The sequence below is a fragment of the Lethenteron reissneri genome, chromosome 16 (genome assembly GCF_015708825.2).
Source record: "Lethenteron reissneri isolate LAM-NWPU_2019-01 chromosome 16, ASM1570882v1, whole genome shotgun sequence".
Lineage (NCBI taxonomy): Eukaryota > Metazoa > Chordata > Hyperoartia > Petromyzontiformes > Petromyzontidae > Lethenteron > Lethenteron reissneri.
The window spans coordinates 7,970,907-7,988,541 of NC_083794.1; the positions used below are offsets into that span (position 1 = coordinate 7,970,907).

A 17,635-nucleotide genomic window follows, 5' to 3' on the forward strand; every position below is an offset into this window, starting at 1 on the left:
AAAAACACATTCAGTAGTATTTTTTCCTTAGTTGATAATGCCATACTTTAAATATTACTTTGTTTAGTTGGTCATTTGGCCCTTAATCGGAACGTTTTTTGGACGGGATTTATACATTATACAAAATTAATATATACACGATTTCCAAAAATGCCGAAGTGATGGTATTAGGCGTGCGATGAGACACATAACAGGTGGGCTGTATGAAGGCTACCATCTCCCACCCAACCACAGTGGTGTGAGCAAGTAATTTGAGGACTGAACCTTTACCTGTTTTACCTTGACATTCCACAAAAATTCATTTTTCACAATCACGTGCGGAGCACGGAGCAAGGAAGGATACATTCAAAACACTAATTTCACTGCTCTAATTCGCACTGGGGATTGAAGCAACGCTATACATCTGGGAATTCCTGGCCAGTGCCCCTGGCTGTAAGGCTACACCAAATTCCCACAAGGGGTCACGAAATCCCACCAGAAATTCTATTCTCAAGGGCTGGGACAACATCGGGAATTCTAAAATTCCGACTTGGGTCACCACTAAGGAAACCCACCACAGGTGGCTGACCGACCTGTAAGGCTAGGATTTCAAAACACGGGAATAATACGTGAATATGCCCTCTCCTATTTATTGCTGTGACTGGCTTAGTATTTTATTAGCAAACCCATTAAGGCGAGTCCCGCTCGGAAAATTCCCTGGAATTAAAACCAAACGTTATTTTCCCGTCAGGAGCCAATATCCACCTCGTATGACGTTTCCACCGTCTGCAACGGTGTAACGCACGAGCCGCTTCCAGCAAAGGTTGTCCTGGCAACCGTAATATTATGGGATGGCTGTCTATATGAAAAATGAACAGCCTCAACAAAGCATTGTGTTTAAAAGTCATTTACGCTGCCTTAATAAACCAAACGATCTCTGTGTACGTACACAGTGCACGTTTCTATGCGAACGGCGCCAATCTGGTAACGAGCGGGGCGCGATGCATCCCTGCGAGCCGGCTCAGCGTGGGCGTCTTCAGAAGACGGCACCACACAGGACCCATCGTTCCCCCGATCGTGAACGTCGTATTATAAAAATCGAAATATCCCCATGACTAATAAATGAGTATTGGGCCGTGCTGTTGGGATATTGGAGGTCCTGAGTCAGTGGTTGAATGTTCACATTACTGTGGCGGGAACCAGAATGTTTATGGAAATGAACACTCTTCTTGGTTCTTTCGGTAAAGTCACGTAGAAGGGAGATAATAAAATAATAAAAATAAAACATAATAAATAATTCTCACGACGTTTCGGCCACAACGCAAGCAGCCGTCCTCAGGTGAAGAACAGGTCTGTCTTGTTTTATTTTTATTATTTTATTATTTCCCTTCTACGTGACTTTACCGAAAGAACCAAGAAGATGAATCCCTGCAGTCACGAAAGCTTTAAATTGAGAAATGAACACTGTTGGCTTTCCGTGTGCCAAGCGGTGCCACCTCACCCACCGATACTCATTTTACTAACCACACAGGGTTGTTGATGATGATGATGATTGTGACAGGATTAAGTTGGCCCTGGATGGGTTTCATTATCGGGAGACGTACTGCCACTCTCAGCCCATGAACATCATAACTAAAGTAATGTATATTCCATGTTCAATCAATTGCTCTGCGATTAAACGGCAGTAATCTCAGAAATCCTCAACAAAGCTTAGGCTCCAGTTTATGATTTCACAGATTTTCACACGTGCTGTAACAGATGCCAGATTTGTATGCTTTAGTGGTCTTCAGACTGATGCAAGCATGTGGGAGCCACATAATCTACGCGTTCAAAAACACTGAAGTAGGATTGGCTACTTGTATGCACCGTATCATGAAAGGCAATATTAATAATCATACCAGATTTAAACATATCAGCATAATGAAGTCTCTTGAAGAAATCATTTACGTTGAACTTCTTGGCCAACCGTACTAATCGGAGGTGCGATTATATAATGTAAATATATTTTGATATGACAAAGGTTAAATTCCAAAAGTCATAGGAGAGTAGGTAATGACCCTCAGAAGAGGCTCTCTAGTAGCGATACCCATCTTGGTGTTCCTTCCACCAGCAGTGATATGAGCAATAATTGCAGGGCTGTACATTTACTTCTAAACTATTAAACTAAGAACTTTTTATTTTACCAGGTAAGGCCCACTGAGCTATATAGATCTTTTTAAGAAGCGACCTGGCCACAAATGATAGCTCAACGAAGTGGCTTATCGCGTGGAATTTTATAGCAGCCAAATACTCTAAACTCATGTTTCTAAAAGTGGAGGGAAAAACTTGAGGACCCACAGAAAAATGCACACGACCATGGGGAGAAGATGCAAACTACAAATATACAGGCGCAAAGGTCGGGATCGAACTCACGGACCTCCTGCATACCAGTTGCATTTAAAACCAGAGCCTCAATATGTGTGTTGACCAAAAAAAATGTCCTCCCATCCCTTCAAATTACGTGAGTAGCCATCGCCACTGAAACCCAATAACACTGGCTCATAATCAAAGCACACGCATTTTTGAGGTGAAAACCCATCTTGCTAACCTCCTAAAAACTGGAAGACCCCTCGGAACATCCAAAAGTTATTTAATTAGAAGGTATGGCTAGAATAAGTTGTTTTTGCATTGCGTGTGACGAAATGATCTCACCATGAGCCATAATATTTCTCTAACTTCACGCAGTTGCTGTGGAAACGATGCAAAAAAAATGTATTTTGGGTGAGAGGAGCTAAAAGAAATAAATTATGAAATGAAAACGTACGCTACTGCCGGGAAGGATATCACACTGCGCTCATTCTGCTAATCGCTGGAATTTTGCCACAGCCATGAGAGATACGTTTCCAGCTCTTATGACGGGAGCCGACAGGAAAGTTGAGTGTTATCAACACTGCTGTGAGCGCGCACGCGGCTCTGTTAATTATAGTAGCTACACGGCTGTCTCAACAGGATGGAGGACCTGGAGGAGACAAGGTCAAAGGTCTTGTTTCGTCTACAAATGCTCACCTCCCAAGGAATCTGCTGTTTTGGTTTAAATTAACAAAAGCAGTATCATTTTCAGTCCTCAGCACAATAAAAAGAGAATTGGCATTGAACATAATAAAATAAAATAATTCGTCACTTTGTTTTTGATTTACACATATTTAAAAAAAATCCCACCAAAGGAAAGATTTGTGTCTGTCTAGTCACGTGGCGCAGGGGTCTGTTTTCAGTATGTTTTTGTACCCAGCAGTGATGATATAATAGAATTTTTAAAAAAATATTTAGTTTAAGTATTTTTTCTTGAGTAAATGGACTTGGGAGGTAGAAAGCGTGAGTGTGCAGTCCTGCTGCCCTTGCTTGGAGCAGTGAATTCCATGCCCACATTCTCAAAATAACCTTTCGGCACTTTCCAAATTAACCCTTTTCATGCCATATTAATTTGGAATGACAAGAATACTGCATAAATTAAGGGAAGTGGAACGTGAACCCTTTTTAAAGCCGATGCAAGGATGGGACCAGCCACCAGACTTGCAAAACTGTGAGCTCGGTTTTCCTGTTGACATCCAATGTGTGCCAGCCCAGCCACTGCGGAAGCTAGGAATGACAGATCACAGAGGGCTTTGAAAATGCTGGCTGAGCAAAAAAAACTAAACAGAAATGATCACTACTCAATTAAGATTTAAGGGTTGGAGCACGGGTGCAGTGGCTAGCAGACTGTACTCTGAACCGGGAAACCTGTTTTTAATCAAGGGGCAAGGTTAACATCAGTGGCTAGTGAGATCTGAACTTTACCAAACTGCACCGACCAGTTTAACGACGTCTAGTCAAACAAACCCCCTTCACTGACAAAGTCTTTTACATAATTACAAAATGTTGATGATGATGAATAATGCCTTCATCTGAGTTTAATCTGAGCTTGAAATTCACACAGCGTCTTAGCAGAACTGGTCTGCAGACACCAACCCAGCAAGCGTTGTACTATTTCTAACCAATGCTGCCACATTCGAATAATCACGATCACGTGCTGCCAAACAATGAAGAAACCGAGGCATGCTGCACGAATGCGCAGGTTTTCAGTTGTGCTGTACAGCTCTCCAGTTGTGTTTGCGGGCTGCGACCGTGCGTTCTTCAACACAATATCCGATGCAAACTGAATTCTTCAGAAGCTCCCTGCAAGTGGAGTGGAACATCAAACATTGTGCCGAACAATACGCCGCGGTGCAGCCTCAAGAAAACACATCCTATGCATGCACGTATGTACGTTGAACTTCTTTAGCACCGTACGTAGCCAACCAGCTAATCTGAGAGCTAAAGCAGAGCTTGTCGTCCACGGTGGGCCGTGTGGGCCCGAGCTGCCACTGCTGACACGGCGCCACCACGGCTCAAAGGCGGAGCGGAATAACCACACTCGCTTCTGCATGCCCATTAATCGTGACATCGCCTGGCGGCCGACACGGCTCTGTCTGGCAGTACGCAGCCGGCTTTGAAGTCGGGATATTCTCCCTCCCCCTCTTTCTTCTTCTTCTTCTAGCACGGACCCTCCAACTCCACCTCGGGAGCAGATGCGCGAAGTAGAGACGGATGGCAGCGGGCGACGCTGCGAGTGACACCGCTGTGCCGTGCCCACGTGGATGCCTCCAATGTCTCTGATCTCTGGGCGACCCCGCGACCCCGAGGGAAGGGGGGCGCAATGGCGCAGGCGGCACCAGGCACCAGTGAGAGCTCTTCTGAATTTCGTCCAATGATGAAAATGATTGAAACATTAGCTCTCAGATTGGATTTCTGGTTTTACCGCGTAGTGTTGGGAATAATGTCTGACGTTTCAATCCACGTGCTGGGAGTTTCTGACAAATGCTGTTTGGTACAAGCAGTTATACAGCACAACTGCAAATTTCAACGCAGCAGGATTATTTATACATAGTTTACTTTTTATATCTTATACAGTTGTATTTGCTCCATCACCCAAAATGTAACATTATATAATTTCCAGATTATTTATATGAAATGTAAATACAGGATTCCCTCGCTTTGTGTGTTTTGTTTGTGCGATTTTGCGTATATATGCGGCAAACCTATTTCTACCCAAACTTCTCTATATGCGGTTTGAATTCCCTCATATGCGGAACAACCTTGTGTGTGTACTGTGTGCACTATTCGGCAGGCAGCCGCCCAGTGCATTTTGTGCTTTGTGCACCCTTTTTTTGGAACACATCTACCACATAGAGGGAGGGAAACCTGTAATTGATTCTCACATGCACCATTTGTTGCATGTATCGCAGAGTTCGCAAACGGGTTTTGATTCCTTACCCGTACCTGTACCCGGCCGCACCAGGGTCGCAAATGGGTACCCGTACCCGTACCCGACCGGGTACGGGTACCCGTTCCCTACCCGTACCCGTACCCTACCCGAAATGAGTGACAAACGGTTACTCACCAGTGACTCACGGCCTACCCGTACCCGGCAGCACCAGGGCCGCAAACGGGTACCCGTACCCGTACCTGGCCGGGTACGGGTAGCCGGGTATCGGGTAGGGTACGGGTATCGGGTATCCGGTTGCGACCTCTGATGTATCGTGATGATAATAAACTACAGTATTTTAATAGATGCATTGTAATATTAGTCTGTTATATTACCAATATAAGATTTACATTTAATATAGTAGCATGGAAATCTTCATACGTAAATTCCTACACGATACATTGGCCTTTGAAAAACAGCATGCAGCCGATGAAGGAGACAAATGAGTGGGAACACGGGTAGATGCTGCGGTGGGGAGATGTTATCTACCTCACCTGGGATACAGGAGGTCGTGGGTTCGATCCTGACTCTGATGGCTGTATATTTGGAGTTTGCATGTTCTCCCCCGTGGTCACGTGGGTTTTTCTCTGGGTCCTTCGGTGTTTCCCTCCACATTTAAAAACATGCGTTTAGAGGATTTGGCTGCTTTAAATTTCCATGTAATAAGCTACTTCGTTGAGCTAGTATTTGTAACCAGGTCGCTTCTGAAAAGTAGTTATATCGCTCAGTGGGCCTTATCTGGTAAAATAAAAATAGTTTAAATAGTTCTTTTTTGTTTAGACACCGAGACAAACACAGACAGACACATACTCGTTTGAGTCCTTCATGCCGGAGCATGTTGTGGAACATAGTTTTTAGCGAATGCCCTAAAACCACTCAACGAGCAACTACTCTACAATCACTCATCTTCAAAAATTCAGGGAAGCCGTTTCATTCGTAAAAAAAAAACACTTTTCTCGAGTCGAGTCATATTTTCCAAAAAATGAAGCGGTCGGAAAAAAGCAATTTTGATTTTGTAAAAATAGAAACTTTTCTTCACATTAGCCCTTTGGATAAATACGAGTGCCTCATTACCCGTTCACACCCCCTCACTCCTTTCATTCAGCTCCCCTCCACCGGCAACCCTCTGCCCCCTGCACTGACTGGTGAACTGTGTTCAAGAGTTGTAATTGCAGCCCATTGTAATGTCAAATACTACGCATTCCATACCATAATGCACGCTTTTACCGCTAATGAACCTCAACTAAAGCATTGGTCCCAGTGGTTCTACAATCAACGCTCAGTGAAATGAAGGGTGGAAAAACACGCAAAGGAATTACGTAGAACTAGAATAGAAAATGATATATATTTATTTATTAAAGACATGCTCGCACCTGGCTGAGGAGGCCCGGTTGAGGAGGCCCCTCTCAAAATGCCTCACTCAACGAATCGGAGTGAGGGGCTGTAATCGCCGCTTCACGCTGACCGGACAAAAAAAGCCATGCCCTCTACAGAGTCCTCGAGACAATGGGGAAAACTCAGGGGTTAGGGGTGCCCCGTTATATTCATATTTCTACAAAGACCGAATTATTGCACATTTTGAGCTGAACATTGCATTTATGTTGCTTTTATTACATTAGTAAGATATAAAATGTAGCAAAAAAACAAAGATCACTGAAAATCACCCGTGTATTCTGGAATGTACAACCAATGCTACAGCGGTTAACGTGCGGTACGATCAGCTCAAAATGAATTGGGCCTGCGTGGTGTTTCCACGCTGCGCATGGAGACGCTGATGACAACACGGCGGCCTTTTGCGTTCGGGCGCTCTTCAAGCGTTGATCTTTGGGAGTGTAATTATTAAAGAAATATAACCCAGTTATATAACCCAGTTATATATTTTTTTTGTTTAACCCTGACGCGATTTATTTTCCTTCACTTCTTTCAAGTACAAACTGTGTCAGCTCCTGAAGTACCATGTGACCAATAATGGGTTGTGATTGGTTCTCGATGAGAGAACGAAGATTAGGCTGTAATTACTTTCTCATGACAAGTGCTTGCTAACATCACTTTCATAACCTCACCTATTCCACAAAGACAGGTAATTAATTTAGACGATATAACAAAGAGTTTGGGTATGATGTGTATGGTTCTGTGTGTGGTTCTGGTCACCCACCCCCTCGGTGCCGTGCCAGCCTTCATAGGTGCTTCTCGCTGACAGCACTTGCCTCAACAGTCTATTAAGGCTATGTGGGGGAACTTTGTTTTGTATATGCATGTATAAAAAAATTCCTCATATTGGCTGACCCAGCCTGAAATACGTTCCTGGTGCAGTGTGTAAGAACATCAGCACAGAGGAGACAACGGTAGCGGGTATGGTGCTGGACACACCACCTCTTCATGTGCCATTCCAGCATGAATAGATGCTCGCGAACAGCACTTAGCACAACAAGCCCCTCGTGCGCCGTTAAAATCCTTAATAGGGGCTCACGAACGACACTTGACCTGACAGGGTTCGCAAGTCTAAAGCGGGACTCTCCGTCACTGTGTGCAGAATGAATACTTTATAACAAAACAAAAAAAGTATCAACGCGCTGTGTCTCGCCCACACATTTAATGGGAATGAGTGGCACTCGAAGTCAAAGTAATGGGCTGTCAGTTCAGTATTTGCTTTAAAAAGAGCCCAAGAATGGCCAGGCCGTTTTTTGAAAGGCTCCACGGCTGCCACCGCACGCCGCCGCACGTGTGTTCGTCCGAGTGTTGCTGGTGGGGGGGGATGTGGTTGTCGCCCGCCGCGGGGGTCGGCCGGTGGGAGGTAGGGTTATGCACACAGAGTTGCGGGATGGGGGGGGGGCATGGGTTTTCCAAAAAGAAAAAGCAGAGGCACGTGTGTCAAACGGCACGGCCGCCAATTCGCCAGGTTATGCGGCTGCAGGCCAAACACACGGAGGCCAGGGACTGCTAGGGACAAAGGCAGGATCAATTAGATTACACGGGTGGCTGGGCAGGCTTACTGCCACTCTAACCCGCACTCCTGCAAGCCGGCTCGCCTCCCTCCCTCCTCTGTCCCCCGCTGCATGAAACCAATTCCTCTCCATTCCCCGGGCACGTCAAAGTGAGGAGCGAGCGCGAGCGGCTGACTTTGCCCACCCCCCTCCGCCGCCGACTTTTTTTCTCCTTTATTTTTTTTCTAAAAGGTTCCAATTGCTGGCTGCACACAACAAAAGGCGGCACTTGTGTGGCAACAAAGCGAGCGTGTCCCCCGCACGCCACGCTTCATTCCGCGCCAGCGAACCAAGCGCGGCCGCCCACCGCGCCGGACACAAGCATCGCCGCTATGCTGCGGCCGCCGCCGCCACTGCCACCACTGCCGCAATGAAATAATCGCTCCTCTGCCAGCGGCTCTCTCGCCTGTGGGCACATATTCGTGGGTGCTGGGAGGACCCAGAGGTGGTGATAGGGGGAGGGAGGCACCCCTGATGAAACAGGAGTGTGGATTAAATCATGAAAAGCATTTGTAATAAATTTCACGGCCACATCGCCAATCCATTTGTTGGATGAAGGCCTATCGATGCCGTGTTGGTCGTAGCGGTTGGTTGACCGTACTTTACCACGCTGGTCAGGGCAGATTAGTGAAGGGTTGGTGGGGGGGGGGCAGTCTCATGACCAGTTCAGATGTCTCTCACGACTCATTAGCCGTAGCCTGGAATCACTCTCAGATGGATAGTTTTATTGTGCATTGCGCTAATTATTGAGCCATCACTCCACCCCCCCCCCCCCCCACCCCCTCTGTATTTCCTCTCATGTGATTTGCCCAGGAAAGACTAACTGAGTCTCAAGACTTTTTTTCAGAAGGCGACTGCAACTGGCATGTTTGGCCAAATCCATTTTAAGGAGTGCTTTGTGTGTGCATGTAAATTGGAGTGACCAGAAAAAAAAAACCCATGCATGTGACAGGATAACGCTTAGAAATCTGCAAGGATAGGTCACGCACTACTTGCTGTATTGCCATATAACGGCCACCTGGCAGGCCGAGGAGGGTTTTATAATTTCACAAAATGTTTCAGTCGATCACGTAGATTTGTGAAACTAGGTGCAGGTGAGTGCCACCATGCTTTGTTCTAAATTTCTGATTCGTTAACATACATATTAAGCATCTGTAAGCTTTAATAAGCATGGAATATTTATCTAGGTCATCCTGAGGCAATTATGGAAAATTCCACATTCCTTTAAATCAGATCAGTATGTCAATGATACAACCACAGATATTTGGTGGCTGAGGCTCTATCATTAGTTCCCGTCGTAAAACTTGAAAACTCTAAGATTGCCGCTGTCCACAACATTCTTCTGAATCTCAACAGACGTTTATTGCTAATTTACGTGAAAATTTGCATTTTGCTGTTTGCATTTATGTAACATCTCAGATGCATGTACAGGCTCTGACGTGCTAGAGAACCAGTTATAATTTTAAACGCCATCGTAAATGTTTGACAAGTTCTGTTTTGCATTAACGGGCTCCCACTAAAGTTTCACGGTCAGAAAATAAACATGTGCCCATTGTTATTCGGTCAGCTTATTGTTCGTAATCTTTCCACAATAGAGGAACGGTGTTGACATGTCGTCAATGAGGAAATATGCCACTCATGCAAATGAAACGATGGAACAGCATATTTTACATTTCCAGACTATTTTGGAAAACTGAAGGTAGAAGTGTAATTGCTTCAACAACAAATTCTTTCCACCGTGGAAATCACCAAAAATAAAATAACGCCACCTACGCACTGTGCCCACGGTGTGAATGAATGTATTGTGCCACGCTGGTCACCAGAGAAATGCCTGCCCGTCCGTTAAAGCCACGATACACTCAAGCAATTTTCTGGGAATCAATGTCGGCAACAGATGCTGTACCATTTTCTAAAGTGAAAAATGTAGTCATTCAAATCTGGACAAACTGGTCGCTGCTCCCCTTAGTGAATAGTTGGGATGACAACTTCCAATCAGAACACAGACAGAGCTCGCCGGACTACCCAAGGATGTGTGCTCTGCACACGATCATTTTTCCTCAAACAGATTTTTCAACAAATTCTGTTTTCATTGGGTAAACAGAACTCCGTCACTCAATGGCACTGCCGTACCAAGTTGCCCCAACTGCCAAAGAACTTCCCAAGCGTATCCCATCCTCGAATTATCGTGCAGGACTGTTCTGTTCGGTCGGTAAAACTGGCGCCATCTCATCTTTGCGAGCTGGTTACCACGGGGTGTCCCGTCACGTCACCCACGAGGCTTACCGGCGCCTTGGGCCTGGCTCCTGACGCTTCGGCGAGCGACGCGGTTGGCGGCATTGGCACCGGAGCGCCACCGGGAGGGAGGCCTTGTCGCTCGCCCTGAGGCCCCGGTGTAAGCGTTGTGTCTATTTCGGACTCGACCTGTCGGCGCGGATGCAGCAGAAAAAAAAACAACGTGTCTTTTAAATTTCGATTTAAAGCTTTCGTGACTGCAGGGATTCATCTTCTTGGTTCTTTCGGTAAAGTCACGTAGAAGGGAAATAATAAAAATAAACCAATTAAATAATTCTCACGACGTTTCGGCCACAACGCAAGCAGCCATCCTCAGGTGAAGACCAGGTCTGTCGGGAAGACAGCGTCTGAATGAAACACCACCACGCTGTTTTATTTTTATTATTTTATTATTTCCCTTCTACATGACTTTACCGAAAGAACCAAGAAGATGTCTTTTAAACTTCAAAGTGCAACTTACAAACGCTCTGCAGGTGAGCCGAATATATCTGCTCTCATCGAGGTGCAAGGTTTTTTCTGTCCTTTCCTAAAGAGAAAGTTTAATATAAAGCTTTATTTAAGTGCAATGTCAAAATATAAAAGTACCTCTAGTGGTTTTACAAGAGCATAACAACATGTTACAGATAAAGTAAACGCAAATAACTCAGATGCATAAAAAGGAAAACATGTAAAGGGAAAATAAGTATAACCCGTAAAAACAAAGTTTTTCACTATAAATCCTTTATATGCGTGGCGGCTAGAGTCCTCTCGTCCTCTGGCTTGAGATGGCTGCCACCTATGGGTCAGATGATTGTCAGTATTAAGCAATTGGTAATTAAATATTTAATTTGTTTTCCCTAAACTGTAACATTTTGGAAAAATTTTTTCATGAACATTAATTGTCTCGCACAACGAGTCTGTGTGCAAAATGTCAGCTCGATTGGATCACGGGAAGTGGGTTAAAAAACGACCGAAAGATTTGCACGGTCGCAAGCAAGCACGCACGCAAGCAAGCGAACTTAATATAAAGGATTTAAAAAAGCTGCTTTTGTGAAGCAATCTGTCGAAACATTTCCAGCAATGTGAGCCAAAGCGGTTTGTGTCCCTTCATAAACGCAATGCTCTTTTTTTGTTTATGGAGACTTTAATCTTTTATAAATAACACTTTGGCCTCAGCCAAATCCACATGCATATTCTCTGCTTGTGGTGCCTCAATAATGCCTCAAGTTGGCAAAACATTACTGGCGGCTCAAGAGGGTTCAACGAGCGAGTGGACGTCACAAAGCGCTCCGTCAACCGAGCATATTTTAGCAATAATAAATAATCCCTTGCCAGCAAACCCGTACGGCAACTATCCCACGAACTTTGCTCCCGATTAAGTTCGCGGCCGGAACAGGGTCCCTGGCCGTAAACCGCGCGCGGCCATGTGATGGGACAGAGACGAAAAGCGCCCGCAAAGGATGGCAGGCGCCCGCGCATCAGGGAGCGAGTCAGCGGCACTCACGGAGCAGTGTCGGCGCTTGGGGGTGTTGGTGGGCGTCGAGGACGAGGAGGAAGGCCCGGACAGACCCAGCGGGGCCCCCACCTCCAGGTCGAGCTGGGCTAGCTTCAGCATGAGCGCCGTGAGGGAGTCGATGCGCGGATAGCCTCTCCCCGCGGAGCTCATCTCCTGCAGGGCGCACAGCACCGGCACCACCAAGGTTAATTCACGGCTATAATAATTTTTAGCGTCTACAAGAGGATCTGACACTCACTGATTTGCTGTAGGCACTCTTACTGCGTTTGGTCGCTTCTCTGTCACTCTTTTATCGCCACTAACACGGTCGTTGTTCCCTTGAATGTAAGGGCATAATACATCTGCCAACATCAATGACTTGTTCTGCTGGAATGGCCCTTTCATTTCATCGACTCATTGTGTTCATCGACTATATTGCAGGACAAGGCATTTATTTGGATCTCCCCCCCAATTGCCTCAATAAGTTCTAATAAACTTGCTCAATGTAAAAAATGTGTGCATTCTTAACTGTTACACCACCATTGACACTCTAAGTTACTGGCTGCTTTCTGTTGTAGGCCTTCGCGCCTGCGCTCAGCACCGTCTGTGCATCCACATTTAAATAAACCCAACCATCGCATCAACGTTGCTACTTCAACTGCAACGCAGCAGTGGCTCTGCCTCAAACGCTCGCCCACATCGAGAGGTACCATCGCGGCTGACACCGCGTAGGGCCGTGACAAGGCGCAGTTGTTAACTTTTCCACCTTCAATTCCCTGAATGCGGGGGGAAACTCAATCGCGGCATTACGGTTAGTCAAGCTACGTTTGTGCTCCATAAAAGCTGACACTGTGACAAGTTACTTATAAGCTGAAGTGCTCTGGTAAAAATCTATAAGTGGTAACCAATTCAGGCTGCTTTTTTTTGCTTCACTTAAAGCAACATCAATAAAGTGTATTATGAACCAGCTCAAGAACACTTACAGCCTCTTCCCGGTGGGGCGAGACAAGGGAATACCAGCAAGGGGTGGCCGGAAAGGTGAAATGGAGAGCTTTCGCCAAGCGTGTTGGCTAAAACGCAAAATAACCAAAAGCTTTCGCACAGCATATTCATAAAAACTTCATATTTTTCAGCTGCGATGATGTGGAGTAAGTAGAACCCCCAATCGATGTTGGTGGTGAGTTATAAATGCAATTTATGCACCACTCCCAGCCAACATTTCTCATAAAGGGTGGTCTCCTGTTCTAAACAGAAACCACACACCTTGCTGGTTTGCATTTAACCCAGTCACCTCATCATGCCAATGACCGTCCCTATAAACTTCACTCTCTGAGGGACGTACTACAAACGTCGACATCGATCTAACTATAGGCGCAGAACGATGCATGAATTAATCCATTAAAATCCCATACGTGGCAATCAATTTCACATTTGGGAATTAATTGTTCACGATTTATGTAAATTATAAGGTTTTACAGTTAGGATAATTGAGCAGACGAAATTGCACAGGTTTAACAGAAATTATTCGAACCAATACAAAAAATTATTGCAAAAACTAAAAAAGATGTTGATTAGGCAACACAAATTACGACCTCGACTCGTAGCAATTGACCAATGTTGCCGAGAGGAGTGAGTCATTACATGCATACCCACAGAACCCTGCCACTCGTCAAAAAACATGGGACGCACCAGCGTGAGGGTGAAACCCACTGCTCCGTCTCACCGAATTGGGCTGGGAAATTCACATGAAGAACCTGTCTGCTGCTCTGGGTGTATCCGTCACCGTTTTGCAACGCAGGTGCGTTTTGCAATTAAGCAGACGCATATAAAGCTCAGCTACATACACACAACCTTCTCACGAGCAGAGAGTTTTGTTCATCAACTGTTGAGCCCATTGCAGCGAAAAATGGCAGTAAATGTGGCATGGAAACCTATGTTTTGCGTCAGCAGTTATACAAGCCGACAGCACAGCACAGTCGACCATGCGCCTGGGATTTGGAAGTAAATAATCACTCATACATCGGTCGTGATTGGGCACAGTACGGGGTGTGTCTGGGACTGCCATGGTCCAATGACAATTTCTGTCGCAGAGCAAAAACGCTGTTTTAACATGCGCCTTTCAGCCCCGAACAAAACACAAATATTGTATCGCTAGGCTACTGCAGTCATGTTACTCCAGGGCAAAGTATAAAAATGTAAACGTTTAAATCGAAGGTTTTTTTGCAAACAGTTTAAAATGTACGTACATCTCACGAGGAATACAGTAGAATTTCTGCTTCGGTGGACATATACGTGGAAACGCTGGTTATAATAACTCAAATGAATAACTTGGTTTTCTGCAGTCACTGAGAAGAAACACCTTCATATTTTGGCTAAGTACCCATAGTCAGGTGGTTTGCAGCAAGATAGTTGTAAATGTTGTGGGTTTACTCTCCAACACACCGGTGTGCTGAATAACGAATTGGCATGTTTTGCCTACGAAACAAACCTTACTAATTGGATGTGTCGGGTTGTGACGGGTTTAACGACACATTTATATTTATGCGATCTCACTAAAACACTCTATTATGAGCAAGATAGTCATAAACACTATAAAGTTTGAGTGTACAGATGCTTGGATTGATCGATTCATATCGGTTCTCAAATCTCATGGCACACAAGTCGCATTGCATAAGAATCAATGTTTCTATTGGTGTATGGTGTAACTGGTTCTTGTGACCCTGCAACAGCGAGAGGCCAATCCTTTCTTCACAAAGTCAGAAAAAAAGGTTATATTCTCGGAAAAAATCGTGGCTCAACTATATTAAATCACTGGGAGAGATGAATTGTTCTAACCCTATGAGTAAGATAAAGCCAAATTAATGCAAGTTTGCAAAGGGGTTCTGTTTGATCCAACTACATTTCGGTGAACGTGTACCATTAACGATGAATGATATACAGGAAGGGTAATTCGCCACGGACACCAAGAACACACTGGCCTCCTCTTCCAACTCTTAGCATCCAGTGTAAGAGGCGACACAAAGAGTTCTACCAAGTCACCATGGCCTAAGGACACGAGTTTCAACACAACACAGCGAGGGACACAAGGTGCAGACGAAACGTGCAATAAAACAAAGCACAATGATGTTCGGGCCAATAATTTACTTGAACACGACGGAAAGCTATTCTGCAGTTCTTGACGACAGACACAGGAGGCCTTTCCAATGCAAGAACACCCCTCCATAGACGGTGGTGGTACACTCCCATCACTAACAACCAACACGTGCGTGTCCCCGTTCGTGCTGGCGAAGGCCACGCAGCCGGCAACAATCATTGCGGACCACTTCACGGCTCATAACGTGGGAGGTTCTGAATTCAAATTTAGCTTTGGATAGAATGCATTCCATTTGTGCCAACCAATGCAGCCAACAGAGCACGTCAAAGAATACACATCAAAGAGTTCCATATTCGAAGAGTTCCATATTTCAGGGACTTTTAAAGCTGAACAGTAGGCGGAAAATTTGCTCGGTTTCAGGGTGCCGCAGCCCCATGTCTCCCCGTATAACATCCCCCTTCCCGCGCCACCACCACCACCACCGTGCAAAATGGATTTAGTAATCGTGGAGGCTATGCAAGGCCACATCAGGCGCCTCATTGTGAGGGATCTTGTAGACAAGGAGCAGCTGATGGAGCGGCCACTTTTGTTTCAAGAGGATCCCAGCTGAGCCTTTGAAGCCGCACTGATGTCGTGGCGTTTAGCGCTCTGCAAAAAATGCCACGCGTTTTGCAGATGCTGCAGTCTGTTGGCTGCCAGCTCGATAAGAGCCACCGATGCGCAGCGCTGCAACTGGACGGATGGGTGGAAATGAGGGCTTTGTGAAGGGACCCGTGTTTGCCGCCCACCCAAAGCCAGCTCCGACCGTGGGTGCTGTGGCCCCCACGGCTGTTTTCTGCTTGTCAGGCAGTTTCAAAGTGTAGCCCCTTGTTTAGGCGCACTCAGGACCCGAAGGTTTCCGAGGCTGTTATAATCGAGCCGGCACAGCCGGCCCTGCAAAGTGCACTCAATTTACCGATGTTAGCATGAGCTGATCGACGATTACAGATCTCATTTGCCTCGTATGAACATCCTTTTTTTGACACGTTTTTATTTAACTCGCTATGCCTGTTGTTGTTGTCGTTGTTAAATCTAGATTTGGAGGTTTCATGACTGCAGGGATCCATACTCTTTGGTTCTTTCGGTAAAGTCCTACGTGACTTTACCGAAAGAACCAAAGAGTATGTTGTTGTATCCTCAAATCTTGTAACTCAATTTTAACCCACTTCCAAATGTGGTATGGACTGCAAACTTGGTATACTTATGTTATACTGATGACAATACTATATTCTATCATAAATATTTTTTTTTTATTTAATTTTTTTTAAACATTCTTTTTTATATGTTATGTTTCGGCTTTGGTCTAATTGTCCACGGTCAACTAACGTTGGCTGTAATTGCCCACAGTCCCTTACGTTATGGCAAGCTTCGGGGCCACTTCCTGGAACCGTGGAGTTCTTCCATTACTACAGTACATTCATGTTTATGATGTGACCATCGATCTACTGCTGGATGGAAAAGCGTGTTTTTAGAAAAGTTTTTTTAAATATATATATTATTAGATGCTAATTCACGGGAAGTGGCTGTAATCCAGATATTTTATTGTTTGCTGCTGAGCACTGCTAACCAAAAAACCTCCCAATATGAGGAACCAAAATATAAAATTGTTAACTTTCTTCTTCATCATCATCAGACATCTATCTACTGTTTGATGAATACCTCCCCAAGTAATTTCATGATGCAACAATCCATCAAACTCCTGCACACGCGCTGATGGATTCATCATCTCTGATCTCAACTCCTTCACTCCTCTCCTCCTCCACATGGAAAAGAAAATTTATGTATGCACACTATTAGCTTACTTTGTTCCACTGAGTCTGAATGCTAACACAAATCCCACCTGATTCATTTATATGGCATGTAACAATGCACTGATTCATCAATTAAATTTGAATCTATTGGTATATTTTGTTCAATGAAGCAAACAAAACTATACAGCGAAATCGAAAAAAAGGAATCAATATTAATGAGACAGAAACGAGCCGAAAAAATAATCCAATCTTTAGTGGCATCGTGACCCCGAAACGTGGCATTTCATGGGAATCACTGGGGTGTGTGAAAGTTTAAATGCCCAGTGTTTACACAGCAGCTGTCTGTACTTAAGAGTTTAATAAAAACCCAAGCCGCAAACTGCGAATATTTCACTCAAACAGCAAAAGCCGATGCAGCGGCGCGATTGCTGCCGTGCTAACAATAAGGGAAGGTGCCAAACTCTGATCACCTCCCGGAGGGACTCTGTGGTAAATTGGTTGAGGGTCAGATATGCGACCTTCTGACTTGACCTTTTGGAGCCGCCCCCAACGTTAGCTGCTGGGAAGGAGCTGGCGCTGCAGTTTGGACCGGCGAGGTTGAGTGGCACGGCACACTCCCGCGCGGCTGAGAGGTCGTCCTCTAAGGCTCCACGACGGCTTACAACTGCAGCCCTCACACTCGCCGTGCCACCGCTCTCCAGT

The 17,635-nt window shown here is 45.2% G+C and overlaps 1 protein-coding gene across 2 annotated transcripts in view; it reads right to left on the minus strand.

The window, feature by feature from the left end:
* Positions 1 to 17,635, minus strand: part of LOC133342906 (rho GTPase-activating protein 7-like) — a 153,631-nt gene that overhangs the window by 93,774 nt on the left and 42,222 nt on the right. For both annotated transcript variants that reach the window (XM_061552281.1, XM_061552282.1), the window contains 2 exons: positions 12,059 to 12,223; positions 10,567 to 10,704 (listed from right to left, as the gene is read on the minus strand). In XM_061552281.1, the coding sequence (XP_061408265.1) occupies positions 10,567 to 10,704; positions 12,059 to 12,223 (303 nt within the window). The remainder of the gene's footprint in view (positions 1 to 10,566; positions 10,705 to 12,058; positions 12,224 to 17,635) is intronic.